At 55.6% G+C, this 14,342-nt stretch overlaps 1 protein-coding gene across 2 annotated transcripts in view; it reads left to right on the top strand.

Moving 5' to 3' along the window:
* The first annotated feature begins 184 nt into the window (after positions 1-184).
* NADSYN1 (NAD synthetase 1) overlaps positions 185-14,342 on the top strand; it is a 33,562-nt gene continuing 19,404 nt past the window's right edge. For both annotated transcript variants that reach the window (XR_012375441.1, XM_025878505.2), the window contains exons 1-6: positions 185-560; positions 2,346-2,406; positions 4,157-4,273; positions 7,046-7,099; positions 7,590-7,679; positions 12,477-12,528. Coding sequence is in view for 1 of the 2 variants with exons in the window: in XM_025878505.2 (XP_025734290.1) it covers positions 476-560; positions 2,346-2,406; positions 4,157-4,273; positions 7,046-7,099; positions 7,590-7,679; positions 12,477-12,528 (459 nt within the window). In the remaining variant the exon portion in view is untranslated. The remainder of the gene's footprint in view (positions 561-2,345; positions 2,407-4,156; positions 4,274-7,045; positions 7,100-7,589; positions 7,680-12,476; positions 12,529-14,342) is intronic.

The raw sequence follows: 14,342 nt of genomic DNA, 5'->3' as shown, positions 1-14,342 counted from the left end.
CCGGCGGCGGGACTCGCAGGCCTGGGGAAACGAGGCGCGGCCGCACAGGGGCCGGCTCTCGGAAAGGAACCGGAGCCAGCGCGGGCGCGCGCGCGGGCGCGGGGCCGAGGACGCGCTCCGGCACTGAACCGAGAGCTCGCGCTCTACTCCCACAATGCAGCACCCAAGTGCAGAAAGGGAATGAAAAGGACGTATCTAACATTACGAGGGCAAACAGCCAAGTTGAAGGAGCAGGTTGGGTGCAGTTTGTGGGGAAGTGTGCAATAAAAGAGTGGAGTTGCGCGCGCCGCGGGGCTGGCCGCCGTCCCCCGTGGTCGGTGGCGGGGCTGCAGGAACCCCTCCCGGCTTCGCGGCGGGGCGGAGGGGACGGGCCTCCTTCCTGCGCAGGCGCGGCCGCGACTCCGCGGGCTCTGCGGCCCAAGGGCGGCCGGACCCCGCGGGAGGACCCGGAAGAGCCCAGGCCACCGCGGCCAGGATGGGCCGGAAGGTGACCGTGGCCGTCTGCGCGCTCAACCAATGGGCCCTGGACTTCGAGGGCAATTTGCAGAGGATTTTAAAGAGTGAGTCTCGGGGCGGCGGGGTGGGGGGGGGGGGGGAAGGGGGCGGGGCAGGGGGGGGGGGGGGGGGGGGGTCAGGGGGGGGGGGGGGCGAAGGTCCAGGCCGGCCGGCCCCTGCTTGCTTGTGATGCACACACATCCTTGCTCTGTGGAAAGTCGCAGCCCTGGGCTTGGGGACAGATAAGATGATGCGTAATGACAACCCCCCCGTAAGTGCCCAGGCCCCCCCCCGAATTGGGGGTGGTTTACTGTTCCTGGTGGGACCCATGGTATACGCTCGTGGTAGGAAAAGCGTGGCTGCAGAGGCAGAGATGGAGACGAGAGGCTGAGGCTTATCTGTCCTCAGATACCTCTGGGGTCCAGTGTGGCTTAGCTAGGGCTGAGGTGCCTGAGAGGTGCTGAGTTGTCCATGTTTAGAGGCATTTAAGGGAAGAGGGTGGTCAGCCACCAGCGAGGATGTCGTGAAGAAGTGTCCCACGGAAGGTGGTCTTGTTACCAGAGAACTGGTTCCTAACTCAGTTTCCGCAGCTTGCCATCAACACAAGTGATGGGGAGTAAAGAAAAAGTTGCTTTATTCAGGAACCAGGCAACCTGGGAAGATGGTGAACTAAAGTGTCAAAGTCCATCTTTCCCATCCAGAGGGAGCCCGAGGGTTTCAAAGGGGACGGTGCAGGAAGAGGGAGGGGGGCTGCATGCAGGAGAAGCAGGTGCCCAGATGGCAGTCAGATGTGGACATGACCCTGAACGGACTCACTGGCATTCCCCCCCACACCCCCCCAGCTGTTCTCGCATGCTGTCAGAGCTCATCATCTGGGAGAGTCAGGTCCTTCACTCCGTGAGGCCAGTGGTCTGCAAATCTCAAGGAGAGTAGGTTAGTTCTGCTACAGATCCAGGGACTTAGGTCAGCAAGCAAGGAGCATGTGAGCTTGAAGCAAGTCAGACTTTAAGACAGACGGGAGTGCTGTTACTGTGTCTGGTGCCTAGAGACTGTCCTGATGGGTAGACTTTGGGAGAAGCCAGCCCCTAGAGGGAAGCAGAGTAAGGGGTGAGCCTGCAATCTTAGAGACTAGGGTGTGGTTGTTGTGGGGGGGGGGTGCCATATAGTGAGCCTTGGCACCAGCCCATCTGTGAGCATGAAAGGTCCAACTACTCAGACCTACAGCTAGAGTGGGGCTGTCCTGGGCCGCCCTGCAGGTGTGCTCACCCCAGGCCGTCTTGTTCTGAGCTGCTCCCTGCAAGAGTTTGCAGTAAGAACAGGAGGATGCAAGAGAGGGCATCTTTTTAGCCATGTACCCCAGACCTTCAACCTCTTTTTTTCAATCTCAATCTGCTTACATCTTATCAGAGCACAGAGCATATCTAATTAGAGCGAGGCAGTCGGTGGCCAGAGCTGTCTCTGTTCAGGTGGCCTCTCCTCCACAGGTGCACGTTGGGCCCTGCTGCCCCAAACCAGAGGTTGCCAGTGCCGCTGTAGGCTGTGGTCCTTCAAGTCCTGCCCTCTCCCTGCACACGGTCTTCCACATCTGCCCGTTAATGAACTACCAGGGTGTGGATGCTTCCTCCCAAGTGCTAAGGTCAGCCCTGCAGGCCCTGTGTCTTATTTCCTGCCTGTGTAAGCAGGGTCTCTGGGAGAGCCCGTCCTTGGCTGCATGGGGTCAGGGAGATCACTGAGTGCTTTTGTTTGTGGTTTGGCTTTTTATCACACCTATTACAGCAGTGTTTTGTCTGCCTCTGACCACGGTGTAGGTGCTGAAATTGCTCCTCTCTCTCTCTCTCTCTCTCTCTCAGGTATTGAAATTGCCAAACGCAAAGGAGCAAGATACAGGCTGGGACCAGAACTGGAAATATGGTGAGAGCAGAACACACAGACCCCGCAGGGCGGGCAGGTGGAGGTATCCGCATCAGCTCCCCACAGCGGAAACACAGGGAAGGGGGGTGGGTATGGAGAGGTGCAGATGTGTGGGCCTGTTGAGGGGCATCGGAAGCCCGCGAGTGGGCCCGCTTGATGCCTCTGAGCCAGAGTGCCCGGCCAGGCTGGGCCGGCCTGGAGTCCGGTGTCGGGTCACTAGAGGAGCAGGGACTCGGCAGCTGGACTGATACCCAAGCCGCTTCTGCTGGCCACCACCCTCCCCAGGCCCTCCCTCTCATGTTTGGTCACAAGCACGTTTCACTTACTGGTCTCGGCATCTCTCCACAAGTGGGTGTGAGTGATCACTTCCGCTCTGCCCGTTCGAGGTGATCGGGAAGCCAGTTCCTCCTTGTCCCGTATTCAGAAATAAGCAAGTGTCTTAGGAGCTACGGTTCTTTTGTGACAGATGTCAGCTGCCCTCTGGGTTCCCACGTGTGTACAGGTCCTGGCCATTTGTGGGATCAGAAGTTCCTCCTCAGGCCACGTCCCTGCTTTGGATTCTGGGCTTCGTGTAAACAGAAAGTCTCACGTCCCAGGTGTCTTTGTGCTCGCCCTTGAGGCCACTCCCGTCCTTTTCCTCGGGAGCCGGACTTCTGTCTTTGGGATCCCGACTTCAGCTCGGGCTGTGTCTTCCGTGGTAGCCAAGAGCATTTGCACCCTCACTTAACCTGCTCTTCAAGACACTCCTCTGCCCCTGGGGTCCTGGGGTGTGTAAATGAGCTCTACCCCTGAGCTCCTGGCTTGGTGTTTGTATTTTGTCTGTTCTTCCCACTGCAGGGTTGCCCTCAGCAGCCCAGTCCCCCTGGCATAATCGCTGTCCAGACGCCTCCAGGTTAGGTCCTTACCCCTTTCTTTGTGCCGTGCTCTCCCCACACCTGGCCCCCAAATCTGGACCTGTCATTTTATGAGGCGGAGGATGTTAGTTACAGGGTCGACAAGCTGGGTGGCCTCAAACAGCTGGAACTGACTCTCTCACAGTTCCGGAGGCCAGAGGCTTCCTCCAGAAGCTCCAGGGGAGGATCCGTCCTGCCTCCTCTGGCTTCCGTTCCCACCCCTTGTCCTGTGGCTGCGTCCCGCCTAGCTCCGTCCTCACACGGCCCCCTCCGTGTCTTCTCCTCCTCCTGTTGGATTCAGCACCTGCCTAGGTCATTCAGGCTCATCTCATCTTTAGATCCTTAATAACCTCTGTGAAGACCCTTTCCCCAGTACGGTCACATTCACGGGCTCCGGCGGTTAGGAGGTGGACACAGCTTTTTGGGGGACACCATCCAGTCTGCTACCAGCAAAAACCACAGCAAAAACTAGGAGTCGCTCTGTGAGTGATAATGGAATGATATTAATGATCTTCCGTGTCTGAGGAACGTGTTTCTGTAGGTTCAGCTTTGTAGATCAATGTGATTTTGGCTACATTAAAAGTTAAAAAAACGTCCACAGGCAGACACGTTGACACAAGAGATAATCTCTTGTTGTAACTTAACGCTAGGAAAAAAGAGCCTAGGGACAGAGGTTTCTTCGTTTCTGGGGGAAATGCATCCTCTTTTGTAGCTGTGATCCTAACTCTGGCTGCACAGTGGAATCGCTGGTTGCACCCCTGCACGTTCTGACCCCAGTGGCCCGTGGGCCCCTGCCGCCCCTCCCCACTCCCCCAGTGTGTCTCTGGGGCTCATCCGCCTGCTCCCTTCCTCTGCAGTGGCTACGGGTGTTGGGATCATTACTACGAGTCGGACACCCTCTTGCATTCACTCCAAGTCCTGGCTGCCCTTCTGGAATCTCCGGTCACTCAGGATATCATCTGTGACGTGGGACTGTAAGTGCCAACGCGCACATCCGGGAAGGCAAGCTCAGAAAACAAGGAAGGTTCAGGGTGCGAGCTATCCTACCTTCAGGGATGCGGGATCTGCACGGTTCAAAGATACAAAAGGTCTTATGTTGAAAAGTGGGTTTTGTACGCCCCCCAGCCTGTAGACCCCTAAGTCCCCCAACGGAGGCAGCTCTAGGAAGCAGCTTTTACAGGTTCCCTGAGAAGCTCCTGCCTGTGTGGGAGCACACTGTGCATAGTGGGAGCATAGTGTTTACCCCGTCACACATATGGAACTTTCTTCACTTAATGGTAATTCTTGGGATGACACCACATCACTCCACATCAACACGCAGACCATATGGTTCCGGATGGTGCAGTTTCCGTAGGTGCAGTTGTACATGGCGTAGGTACGTAGGGGTGGGGTCCACAGGCACAGGTGTGTACCGGGCGGGTACGTAGGGGTCGGGGTCCAGAGGAGCAGGTGTATACGGTGCAGGTATGTAGGGGGCAGGTTCCATATGGCGCGGGCACTTAGGGGGTGGGGTCCAGGGCACAGGTGCGTAGGGGTGGGTTCCACAGGTGCAGGTAGGCGTGAGCGTAGGGGGTGGGGTCCGCAGGTGTAGGTGTATATGGAGTGGGTGTAGGGGGCAGGGCCGATAGGCACATGGGTGTAGGGCATGGGTATAGGGGCAGGGTCCCCAGGCGCAGGTGTGTACGGCGTGGGTACGTAGCGGGCAGGTGCCCACAGGCAGGAGTGTACGGCGTGGGTACGTAGCAGGCGGGTCCCCATGGGCAGGAGTGTACACGTGGGCACGTAGCAGGCGGGTAGCGCGCAGGTCCCCAGGCGCAGCTCATACGGGTGGGATTCCGCTACTGTCCTGTGTGTGGGCCATCCTTGCAAAGCCAGAGCCCCTCAGTGGGTTTGTGTGTCGTTCCTGTTTATATCTTCAGGTCCGGTTCTGCCTGTGACGGAAGTAGAGCCATGTTTGCTTTCCTCTTAGTGCAGCCTTGCGTGTGCCCACCACGTCCTTCCACGTCGCTGTGACACGTGTTTATTGGGGCCTCATTCCAGCAGCTCACAGACAGGATTTTTTCTTCTTCTTTTTTTAATTTGATTATGTTCTGTTAACCACCATACATTACATCATTAGTTCTTGATGTAGTGTTCCATGATTCATTGTGCGTAACACCCGGTGCTCCACGCAGAACGTGCCCTCCTTAATACCCATCACCGGGCTAACCCATCCCCCCACCCGCTCCCCCCTAGAACCCTCAGTTTGTTTCTCAGAGTCCATAGTCTCTCATGGTTTGTCTCCCCCTCCGATTTCCCCCCTTCATTCTTCCCCTCCTGCTATTTTCTTTTCTTTTCTTTTTTAACATACGTATTATTTGGTTCAGAGATACAGGTCACAGATGGGATTTTTAACCCAGTTTATTCATGTTTATCATGATTTTGGATGTTTCCTATCGCTGCTGTGACAAATGACTACAAACGTAAGACACAAAAGCAACACAAGTTTTTTGTCTTAATGTTTGTGGACATCAGAAGTCTGAAAAATGGTTCAGCCAGGCTGGGTCCTGGAGGCTCTTGGGGGGCAGTCCTGCTTGGCGAGGCCCCTGCGTCCCTTGGGACCCCTGGTCCACCTTCAGAGCCGGCAGTGGTCCCCCACACCTCTGCTCCCCCTCTGACCCCCACCTCCCCGTGCAAGGACCTGGTGACTACGTTGAGCGACCCAGGTAGTCCAGAATAATCTCCCCATCTCAGGGTGTGCAAAGCCCCTGTCGCCATGTGAGGGGCTTACACTACAATTCCTGGCTCCAGGAATTAGGACGTGGACGTGCCTGCGCCTCCTGATTCAGCCGCCGCAGGGGCGTAGTCCTGCCCGGGTCCTCTTGTCTCCCTCTGGGTTTCCCTTGTATTTGGTTGCTCTTCTGTGCTCCGCTCTCTTCTGTTGGCTTGGAGTTTATAATCCTACTTTTTAAAAAGATTTATTTGTTTATTTGAGAGAGGGAGAAGGAGGTGGGGCAGAGGGACAGGGAGAGAAGCAGACACCTCGCTGAGCTGGGAGTCGGGTGCGGGGCCCGATCTCACAACCCCGAGATCATGACCCAGGCCGAAATCAAGCATCAGACGCTCAACCGACTCAGCCACCCAGGCGCCCTATAATCCTATTTTTATTTTTCTAGTTTTTATTCTTAAAACATCAAGTCATACTTATAAAGATATTTTATTTTCACATCTAATATTTATTTGGACACATAATAAGATTCTAAACAAAACAGTAATTTTATCGTGACGTCCTTGATACCTGGCCAGCTTCCCCATAGCGGGGCGCCCCGCTTCCTGCAGAAGACACAAGGGGGGAGATGTGAAGCGCGATGTCTGTGGGAGGGGTCCAGACAGAGTGGTGGGCAAATGGAAGGGGTGCAGGCCACAGGTCAGGAGGTGCTCTGAAGGAGAACCAGGAAGGCGCTGGGGCCGGTGCCTAAGGCCAGTAGGGGACGGAGAAGTGACACGGTGACAGGGCTGCGTGCAGATGGGGCGGCAGCCACTGGAAGGTCTGAGAACGTTCCAGGAGAGAGGAAGAGCCCTGAGGGAATGATTGCGCTCCACTGGAAGAGTCTCTCCTGCTTTAGAGCCTATTCCAGGGCAGAAACCCTCTGAGAAAACTAGAGGGGAGACTTCTGCTTCTCCTCCAGGGCTCGAGGAGGCTTCGTACTAAGACAGACATAGGATTTTGCTGTTCACAGACACGTGTGTGCCCCCTCTCTCCACAGGCCTGTCATGCACCGGAATGTCCGCTACAACTGCAGGGTGATATTTCTCAACAGGTAGGTGGCGGTCGGGAGAGAGTGCCCGGCGCACCACCTACCCCAGGCTCTGCTGCTCTGCGGCGTGGTCCATGGGAACCGCATGGTCGCTGGAACTGCATGCTCCCTGGGAACCACATGGTCGCTGAAACCCATGCTCCCTGGGAGCCGTGTGCTGGGAGGCAGCTTCCGGCAATGTCTGGTCCTTAGTGAGGGCCGACATACAGGCAGGTGACCCAAGTGTCACTGCTTCTCCTGGCCTCTGCCCACCACGGTCACCTTCGGGTATTATAAGGAGAGAGACCCCAGGGTACGGCTGCTGCCGTTCAAGGGAGGGTGGTGTGTCCTGCTCTCCTGGTGGATCCCAGATGTCAGCTGCCCGCACAGCTCAGCACACCTGCTGGGTCTTGGCGGTTCAGTCATCATCCACCGTCAGGGGAGGGTGGACCTGTGGGCTGCCCCTTGTGACTGGGTGTTCATCTCAGGAGCCATTCTGTTTTCCTCCCTGTAGGAAGATCCTGCTCATCAGACCCAAAATGGCCTTGGCCAACGAAGGCAACTATCGGGAACTGCGCTGGTTCACCCCATGGTCACGGAACCGGTGAGTCCCCAGTGCCCCGAGCAGGGAAGCACGGGTTGTGGCCTCTCTGTGGATGCTTGTTTCATGTCTTCCCTGGGCAGAGTCGTGGTCCGCATCCCGGGAGAGTTACATGAGAATCTGGGGCAAGTTCCTGACATTTTAGGTACAGCTGTCTTGAGGCTGATGGTTACAGTACGGCCGATTGATTACAGAAAGCTCATCCACCGTGGCCCATCGGGCATCTCATGTCCGGAGTCATCCTGTACTCCAGGGTGTCCACCGCGGCCTCGGGCTGTCCTTTGCATGGCAAGTGGTGCGGCAGCCTCCCTGACCTCCCCTGTAGGTAGTCTGTGACGGCCTTGGATGTCTCCTGACTTTGGCAAATGTCCCCTGGGGGCATGGTCACCCCTGGGTGCGAAACCTGTCCGCTGTTCTCGCTGGGATTCCTGGTGTTTATGTGGTACTGCTGCTGCTGCAGGTTCAGCTTTCAATGTTGTATCCTCAAATGCTGCATAGCTGTGTGTAGGACAACTTCGGGGTTTTCTGTACTTTCGCCACCCTCTTCCTGCACAGTTCTGTGGGACGTCTCGCTGTCCTGGGCTGACCAGCCCCCTGCATCACTGTCTTTGACGAGTTGCTCATTTGCTGGCATGTGGCTTCTAGTATAGTCCAGAGGTTCCCACCACCCCCTTCTGAGGTTGACTTCCAGATCACAGTTTACTCTAAGAGGATATAATCAGGACAGCCAAGTGGGAGAGATGCACGGGGCGGGCTCTGGAGGTGCACTGCTCTCCCCGGATCTCCACATGGTCGCCAACCCAAGAACTCCCCAAACCTCATTCTTTGCAGTTTTCTGGAGGCTTCGTTACAAGGCATGATTCATGAAATCATTGGCCTTTGGCCACTGAACTCAACCCCCAGTCTGGCTCCCTCCCCAGGTCTGGAGGTGGGTCCAAAAGCTCTAACTTCCTGATCCCTGGCTTGGCTCCCCTGGCAACCAGAGGGCCTTTCCCACTGGCACCATTAACGTAAAAACACCTTTACGGCTTATCTCCGGAAAATCCAAGGGCTTTAGGAGCTCAGTGCCAGGAAGACCAAATATATTTCTTATGATAAATCATAACGTCCTACTTTCTAAGCAACGATCCACCAAAGGTGAACTTTTTAACATCTTGCCTGCTTGCAGACGTCTTTGTTGGACTCGTACACGTGATGAATAGTTTTGCAGAATTAAAAAAAAAAAATCCTAGGTTAAAAATAACTTTTCTGCATGGTTTTAAACGTATCGTGTATAGGATTGCCTTTGGCTTGTGCTCTTGCTGGGGAGAAGCCTGGCGCTACTCGGAGTCTTCACTCTCATGTGATGATTTTCTTTTCTCCTGGGCACGTGGAGAAGCTTCTCTTCATCTTTGGTCTTTTAAAATTTTGTTAGATGGGCCTTGGTGTGGGTCTTTGGGCCCTCGTGTGAGGCCCTCTGTGGCCCTCTGACGCAGAGACCCTGGTCCCTTAGTTTTGGGAAAGGCTGTCCTATCCTTTCTGGGCGAGTTTCTGTCCTATTTTCTGTTTCTGGAACGCCTCTTGACCGGGGATTCGATTTCCTGGACCATTTCCTCTAGTCGTCTTAGCTTTTCTTTCCCACATTCTAGAAGATTCCATCATCTTACTCTCTGTCTCTACTGAAATTTAAATTTAGCTATCTTATTTTTCATTTTGAGAGCTGTTTCTCATTTTCTCATGCTTCGTATGTAAAGCACCTTTTCTGAGCACCCTCCTTGACTGACCCGCACAGGGGCTAGTTTGCAGCCCTTACAGAGCAGGTGTCTCTGGAGTTGGGAGGTCAGACCTGCCTCTGCCACTCAGCTGGGCCACTTCGGGCCAGCAGAGCGACCCGATCTCTCTGCGCCTTGGGGACAGTCACGGCGGTGATCCCGTAGGGCTGTGGTTGTGGGGATGACAGAGTCTGTGTGTAAAGCGCTGAGCGTGGTGCGTGGCAGGTGTTGACGTGGCATCCGTGTCCTTGTGGTTTCCTTGGTTCTGAGAAGGGTGCTGGCAGGTGGTGGGGACCCAGCAAATATTTGCCGAATGCCCAAAGGTTATTGCTCAGGGATTTAAATGACTCCTGAATCAATAAAAACAGAAAAAATATTCAGAGAAACTCAAACAGAAAAATAAAGGTACAAAGAGCAAAGGAGAAATTTGATAGAAGCAAAAAACAAACGTGTGAATCGATGTTGGATATTGCTAGAAATCAGGCCGATATCAACAGGCACCGTGGTGAGATTTCTTCCTGTGCCCCCCAAGCGGTAAAATTAAAAGGTTGGAGAGTGCCAGGTCCTGGTGAGGGCGCCGCTTTAAGGGGTCTTGTAGAGGGCAGCGCCCCCCCCCCCCCCCCCCCCCCCGGTGCCTTGGGCCCGGGGGCCCCCCCCAGGGAGGGGGCAGGGGGGAGGCGGGACATCCCCAGCAAGCAGCAGGGTGTGGACAGAGTGGGGACAGTGTGAGTCACGTCGAGGCCGAGAGCAGGTGCACCGACCGCCGGCCATAAGGGTGCGAAGCTGCCGGCGGGGCCATTCCTCCGCGGGCAGAGCTTCGTCCGTGCTGGGCCTCTGCTGTCCTAACCATGTGTGCCCAGTGGTTTTGACCTGACCATCAGGACTTTAATTTTTTTAAAGATTGATTGATTTATTCGAGAGAAAGCAAGATTGTACGAGCAGGGGGAGGGGCAGGGGGAGAAGCAGACTCTCTGCTGAGCAGGGAGCTGATGCAGGGCTCCATCCCAGGACCCTGGGGTCATGACCTGAGCCGAAGGCAGACGCTTAACCATCTGAGCCACCCAGGTGCTCCTACTGTCGGGACTTTAATTTTGGGCACATTTTCTTATTTCCCATTTTCAGAGGCCTTTGTTCTTTGCTCTTCTTGTCCAGGAGCCTTCGATGTCGGCCACCACAGGCCTCAGTCTTTCGTCTGCTCTCTGCCCACGTACCTGCATTTTCCCTTGGGGTTCATTCCCCTAAATCTGTCCTCTGTGCCGTGCTCGCGGGAGGCTCCGTTCTTCAGATCTGTGCACGTTTGCAGTTTTTCAGATCCTTTTCACCGTTTGCAGGCTCGCTTTTTCTTTTTCCACTGTCTGATCGTCTCTTCTTTGAGATCTTTTATTGGGGCATGTTGTCTCTGAATTTCCTGGGAGTCTGGGATCGCCCGTCTCTGTCGTGTGGTGTGTGGGCCTCATGGTGGCTCCCTCAGACGGTCGCGCTCATGATTGTGCCCCTGGAAGCGGTGGTGGCGGGCACCGAGCTGGAGCAGCCGGCTCACACTTAGGCACCGTGGAAACGAGAGATTTTTACCCTCTGGGCGCTGTGCCAGTGTGGTTTCCATGACTGGGCATGTTACTTTGTCCCCACCTCGGTAATGACCACATGACAGTTCAGGTCTCCTAAGACAACAGAAAAAATAACCTGGGTCTTGACTGCAGGAAATTTAAGAATCTGCTCATTTCCCTTATGTTTTTAGATGTACCCCCAAATTTAAGCACAGTGAGACAGAGATCACAGGGGCTCTTGTAGCTCCTTGGGGGTGGAGAAGGCTTGCAATCAGCATGGCCAAAACTGGTTTCTTGGCAGGAGTCCGCAGCGAGGTTTTTTCCATAGGATGTTGGCTGGGAAGAAAGGGCATCCAGCTAGAGAAAGGCTTAGGCCATGCAGAGGAATCAGGTGTGGGGACCGTGGGAGGAAGTCGGACCAGCCTGAGCTAGGCTCTGGGTGACAGGCTACAGTGCGGGACTTTTACTCATGATATTTTGGCTCTTGATGAACCCTGGAGCAGCTCACCGGCCACGTACGAGGTGCTCACTGGCTTTGGAACAGAGAGTGGTCATGGAGGTGAACCCATACCATCTCCTGGTGGTGTTGCTTTCGTCTGGTACTCAGTGGGTCTTGGTGGGGGTGGAGGGGAAGGAGAGGAAAGGGGAAACCTTGGCGGGGGGTGGGGGGTCTTCCCCTTAAAGAGAACTTTGACATAGTGACATCGCCGAGAACAAAGCTGCCCATGGTGGATAGAGAGTTCACTGTGGGATGGCAGGGCGGCTCGGAGGTCAGCAGCGTCGAGTGTCCCTGTCCCTGTCCTTAGCGCAGGAGAGAAGGCAGCACCCTCCAATTTCTGAGCGTTACAATTTAAGTAAAAGCTGCTAAAGTCATCCTGGAAGGTTCTTGTGCATTTCTCAGAAAGAAAAAAGAAATACACGTAAATAAACGTTTTAGTGGTGCATCTTGTAACAGCCTATTTGAGGTCGGATCTGTGAACCCTGTATTTCTTACATTCTAGCTCTCCGCGTAGCCCCTTGGGAGGCCTTGTACCGAAGTTGTGTATCAGACTCTGTCCGTCTTGTGCCGTCGGGAGACTATCATCTCGGTGATAACATGGGTTTGCAGTTGTGCGTTGGGTTAATGCAGTGTGATCTTTCGGACTCAGAAACTTTGATCAGGAATTCCAGCTGGATTTCTCCCTGGGGGAACGTGACCACCCTGTAGAGAATACCTGTGACGTGTCTCAGGAGCTCTGGACAGCAAGGCGCGGGGAAGCCGAGTCGGTCGGAGCCCCCTGGGCACCATGGTGTCCACGAGGAAAGTGCACCGGAGCTTTCTGTGTTCACCCTACATGCTTCCCTTTCTCTGAAGGGATCGTTGAGGCACGTGTGAGCAGCTGATAGCCCTCTGCCGATTCGTGGGTTCGAAGCTCCCGGGTTGGCATTTGCTCGCATTGGGATGCCATCTGTCCTGCTTTCCAAGATGCTCGTCCTCAGGTCTGTGGTGTTTCCCTCCCCAGGCAAACAGAGGAGTATTTTCTCCCCCGGATGATACAGGACGTGACAAAGCAGGTGAGTGTCTGGGAGTAGATCTCATTTTCCAGCCAGATGTCACTGTTCTAGGCTAACAGGGCACCATGTGGGGCAGGACCGTTCGGGTCAAGGCCCCAGAACCCACCCTGACTGGTGAAGGAATAAAACCAAACAAGGGGAGAGATTCCTGTGCAAGTCGGGAGGCTGGAACCCCGGGGCGTGCTGGGCGCCTCCTTTCTGTTACGTCAATGATGCTCTGCCTGTTCGTGCCTCTCCCTCTCCTCCGGCTCACCTGCTGGGATACCAGGGGAGCTGGGGTACCCCGGGGAGCTGGGGGAGGGGTCCCCACCCCACCTTAGCAGGCTCTTTCTTTTTTTTTTTTTTTAAGATTTTGTTTATTTGACAGAAAGAGACACAGCGAGAGAGGGAACACAAGCAGGGGGAGAGGGAGAGGGAGAAGCAGGCTTCCCGCTGAGCAGGGAGCCCGATGCGGGGCTCCATCCCAGGACCCTGGGACCATGACCTGAGCCGAAGGCAGACGCTCAACGACTGAGCCACCCAGGCAACCCAGTGGGCTCTTTCTTGCTGGGACTGCTGCCCGGGCCAAGGGACCACCCAAGAAGCCAAGTTTGGGCAGGGGGAGGGGTTCTAGTTATAAAACTTTAGGAAGACTTTACGTGGTTCCCTATTCAGTCTGAAGAACCAGCATTGGACGTCCGTCATGTGTTTTGGACCTGGCTGGCCCGGCCTTCAGAGCTGTGATCGTCCAGCCTGATCTGGGGGCCGTGTCCACCCTCCTCTTACGGGAAGCTGCTGGGGTGACGGCTGGAACCCTGTTCTATCCACTTCCCACAGGTGGTTGGAAGCCAGGGCACAGAGGGGGTGCTCTAGGGGGGCCCTGACTTCTCTAGTTTCTGCCTGAGTTCCCATGCTGGTCGCCAGGTATATTAATTTGCTCAGGTTGCTGTAAAAAAGCATCTCAGATGGAGGGGACGTTGTTGAATAACAGATAACTCTCAGTCCCAGAGGCCGACGCCCGAGGTGCAGGCGCGGGCAGGGCGGGGTCCTCCTGAGGCCTCGTTCCTCGTGTGTGGACGGCGTGCTCTCCCTGGGTCCTCACGGGGTCGTCCCTCCGTGCGGGTCTGTGTCCTGATGTCCTTTTCTGGTAAGGACTCCGGTCACATGGGATCAGGGCCCAGCCCGGTGACCCCGTGTCACCTCGATCACCTCTATAAAGGCCCCAGCTCCAGATACGGTCAGGTTCTGAGGTGCTGGGGGTCAGGGCTCCAACATAGGAATCTGAGCAGGACACAGTTGAGCCCACAACACCGAGTTCTCTGTACCCCTAATGACTACACTCCAGGTAGCTCATGGCGATTTACGGAATCTCTCCGGTGGAGGGGTTCGCAGGGATGCAGCTGGAGCTTAGGGACAGACCTGCATTGGAGCACGGTTCCTCTCCCCGGATCCCCACCAGGGCCTGGCTCCATTTGCCTCTTGGCCATCAGTGGCTTCCTCCTGCCTTTTCCCCGGAGGACAGTGGCCGCCCTGGCCCCCGGATGGAGGCTACCTCTGCTCGGGAGCTGGACTGTGTTTCTGGCACGAGCTTTGATTCGTGAGCGAGGCCCTTCCAGAGGCCAGCTTGGGCTCGGCGCCTCCTGCGCAGACAGTCAGGGATGGGCACGGCTGAGGTTTGGGCAGGGACTCCCAGCCAGGTCTGGTCACCTCCGAAGTGACCTGGAAACTCATTTGACCATGAACTGCAGCAGTGAGCATGCTTTGAAATCGTCGTGACCCAGAACAGACTGTGTGTGTGTGTGTGTGTGTGTGTGTGTGTGTGTGTGTGTGTGTGT

Source organism: Callorhinus ursinus, unplaced genomic scaffold (assembly GCF_003265705.2).
Source record: "Callorhinus ursinus isolate GAN/ISIS: 27379988/994484 unplaced genomic scaffold, GSC_fseal_2.0 scaffold51, whole genome shotgun sequence".
In the NCBI taxonomy this organism is placed as follows: domain Eukaryota; kingdom Metazoa; phylum Chordata; class Mammalia; order Carnivora; family Otariidae; genus Callorhinus; species Callorhinus ursinus.
This window is presented reverse-complemented; position numbering and strand designations above follow the sequence as displayed.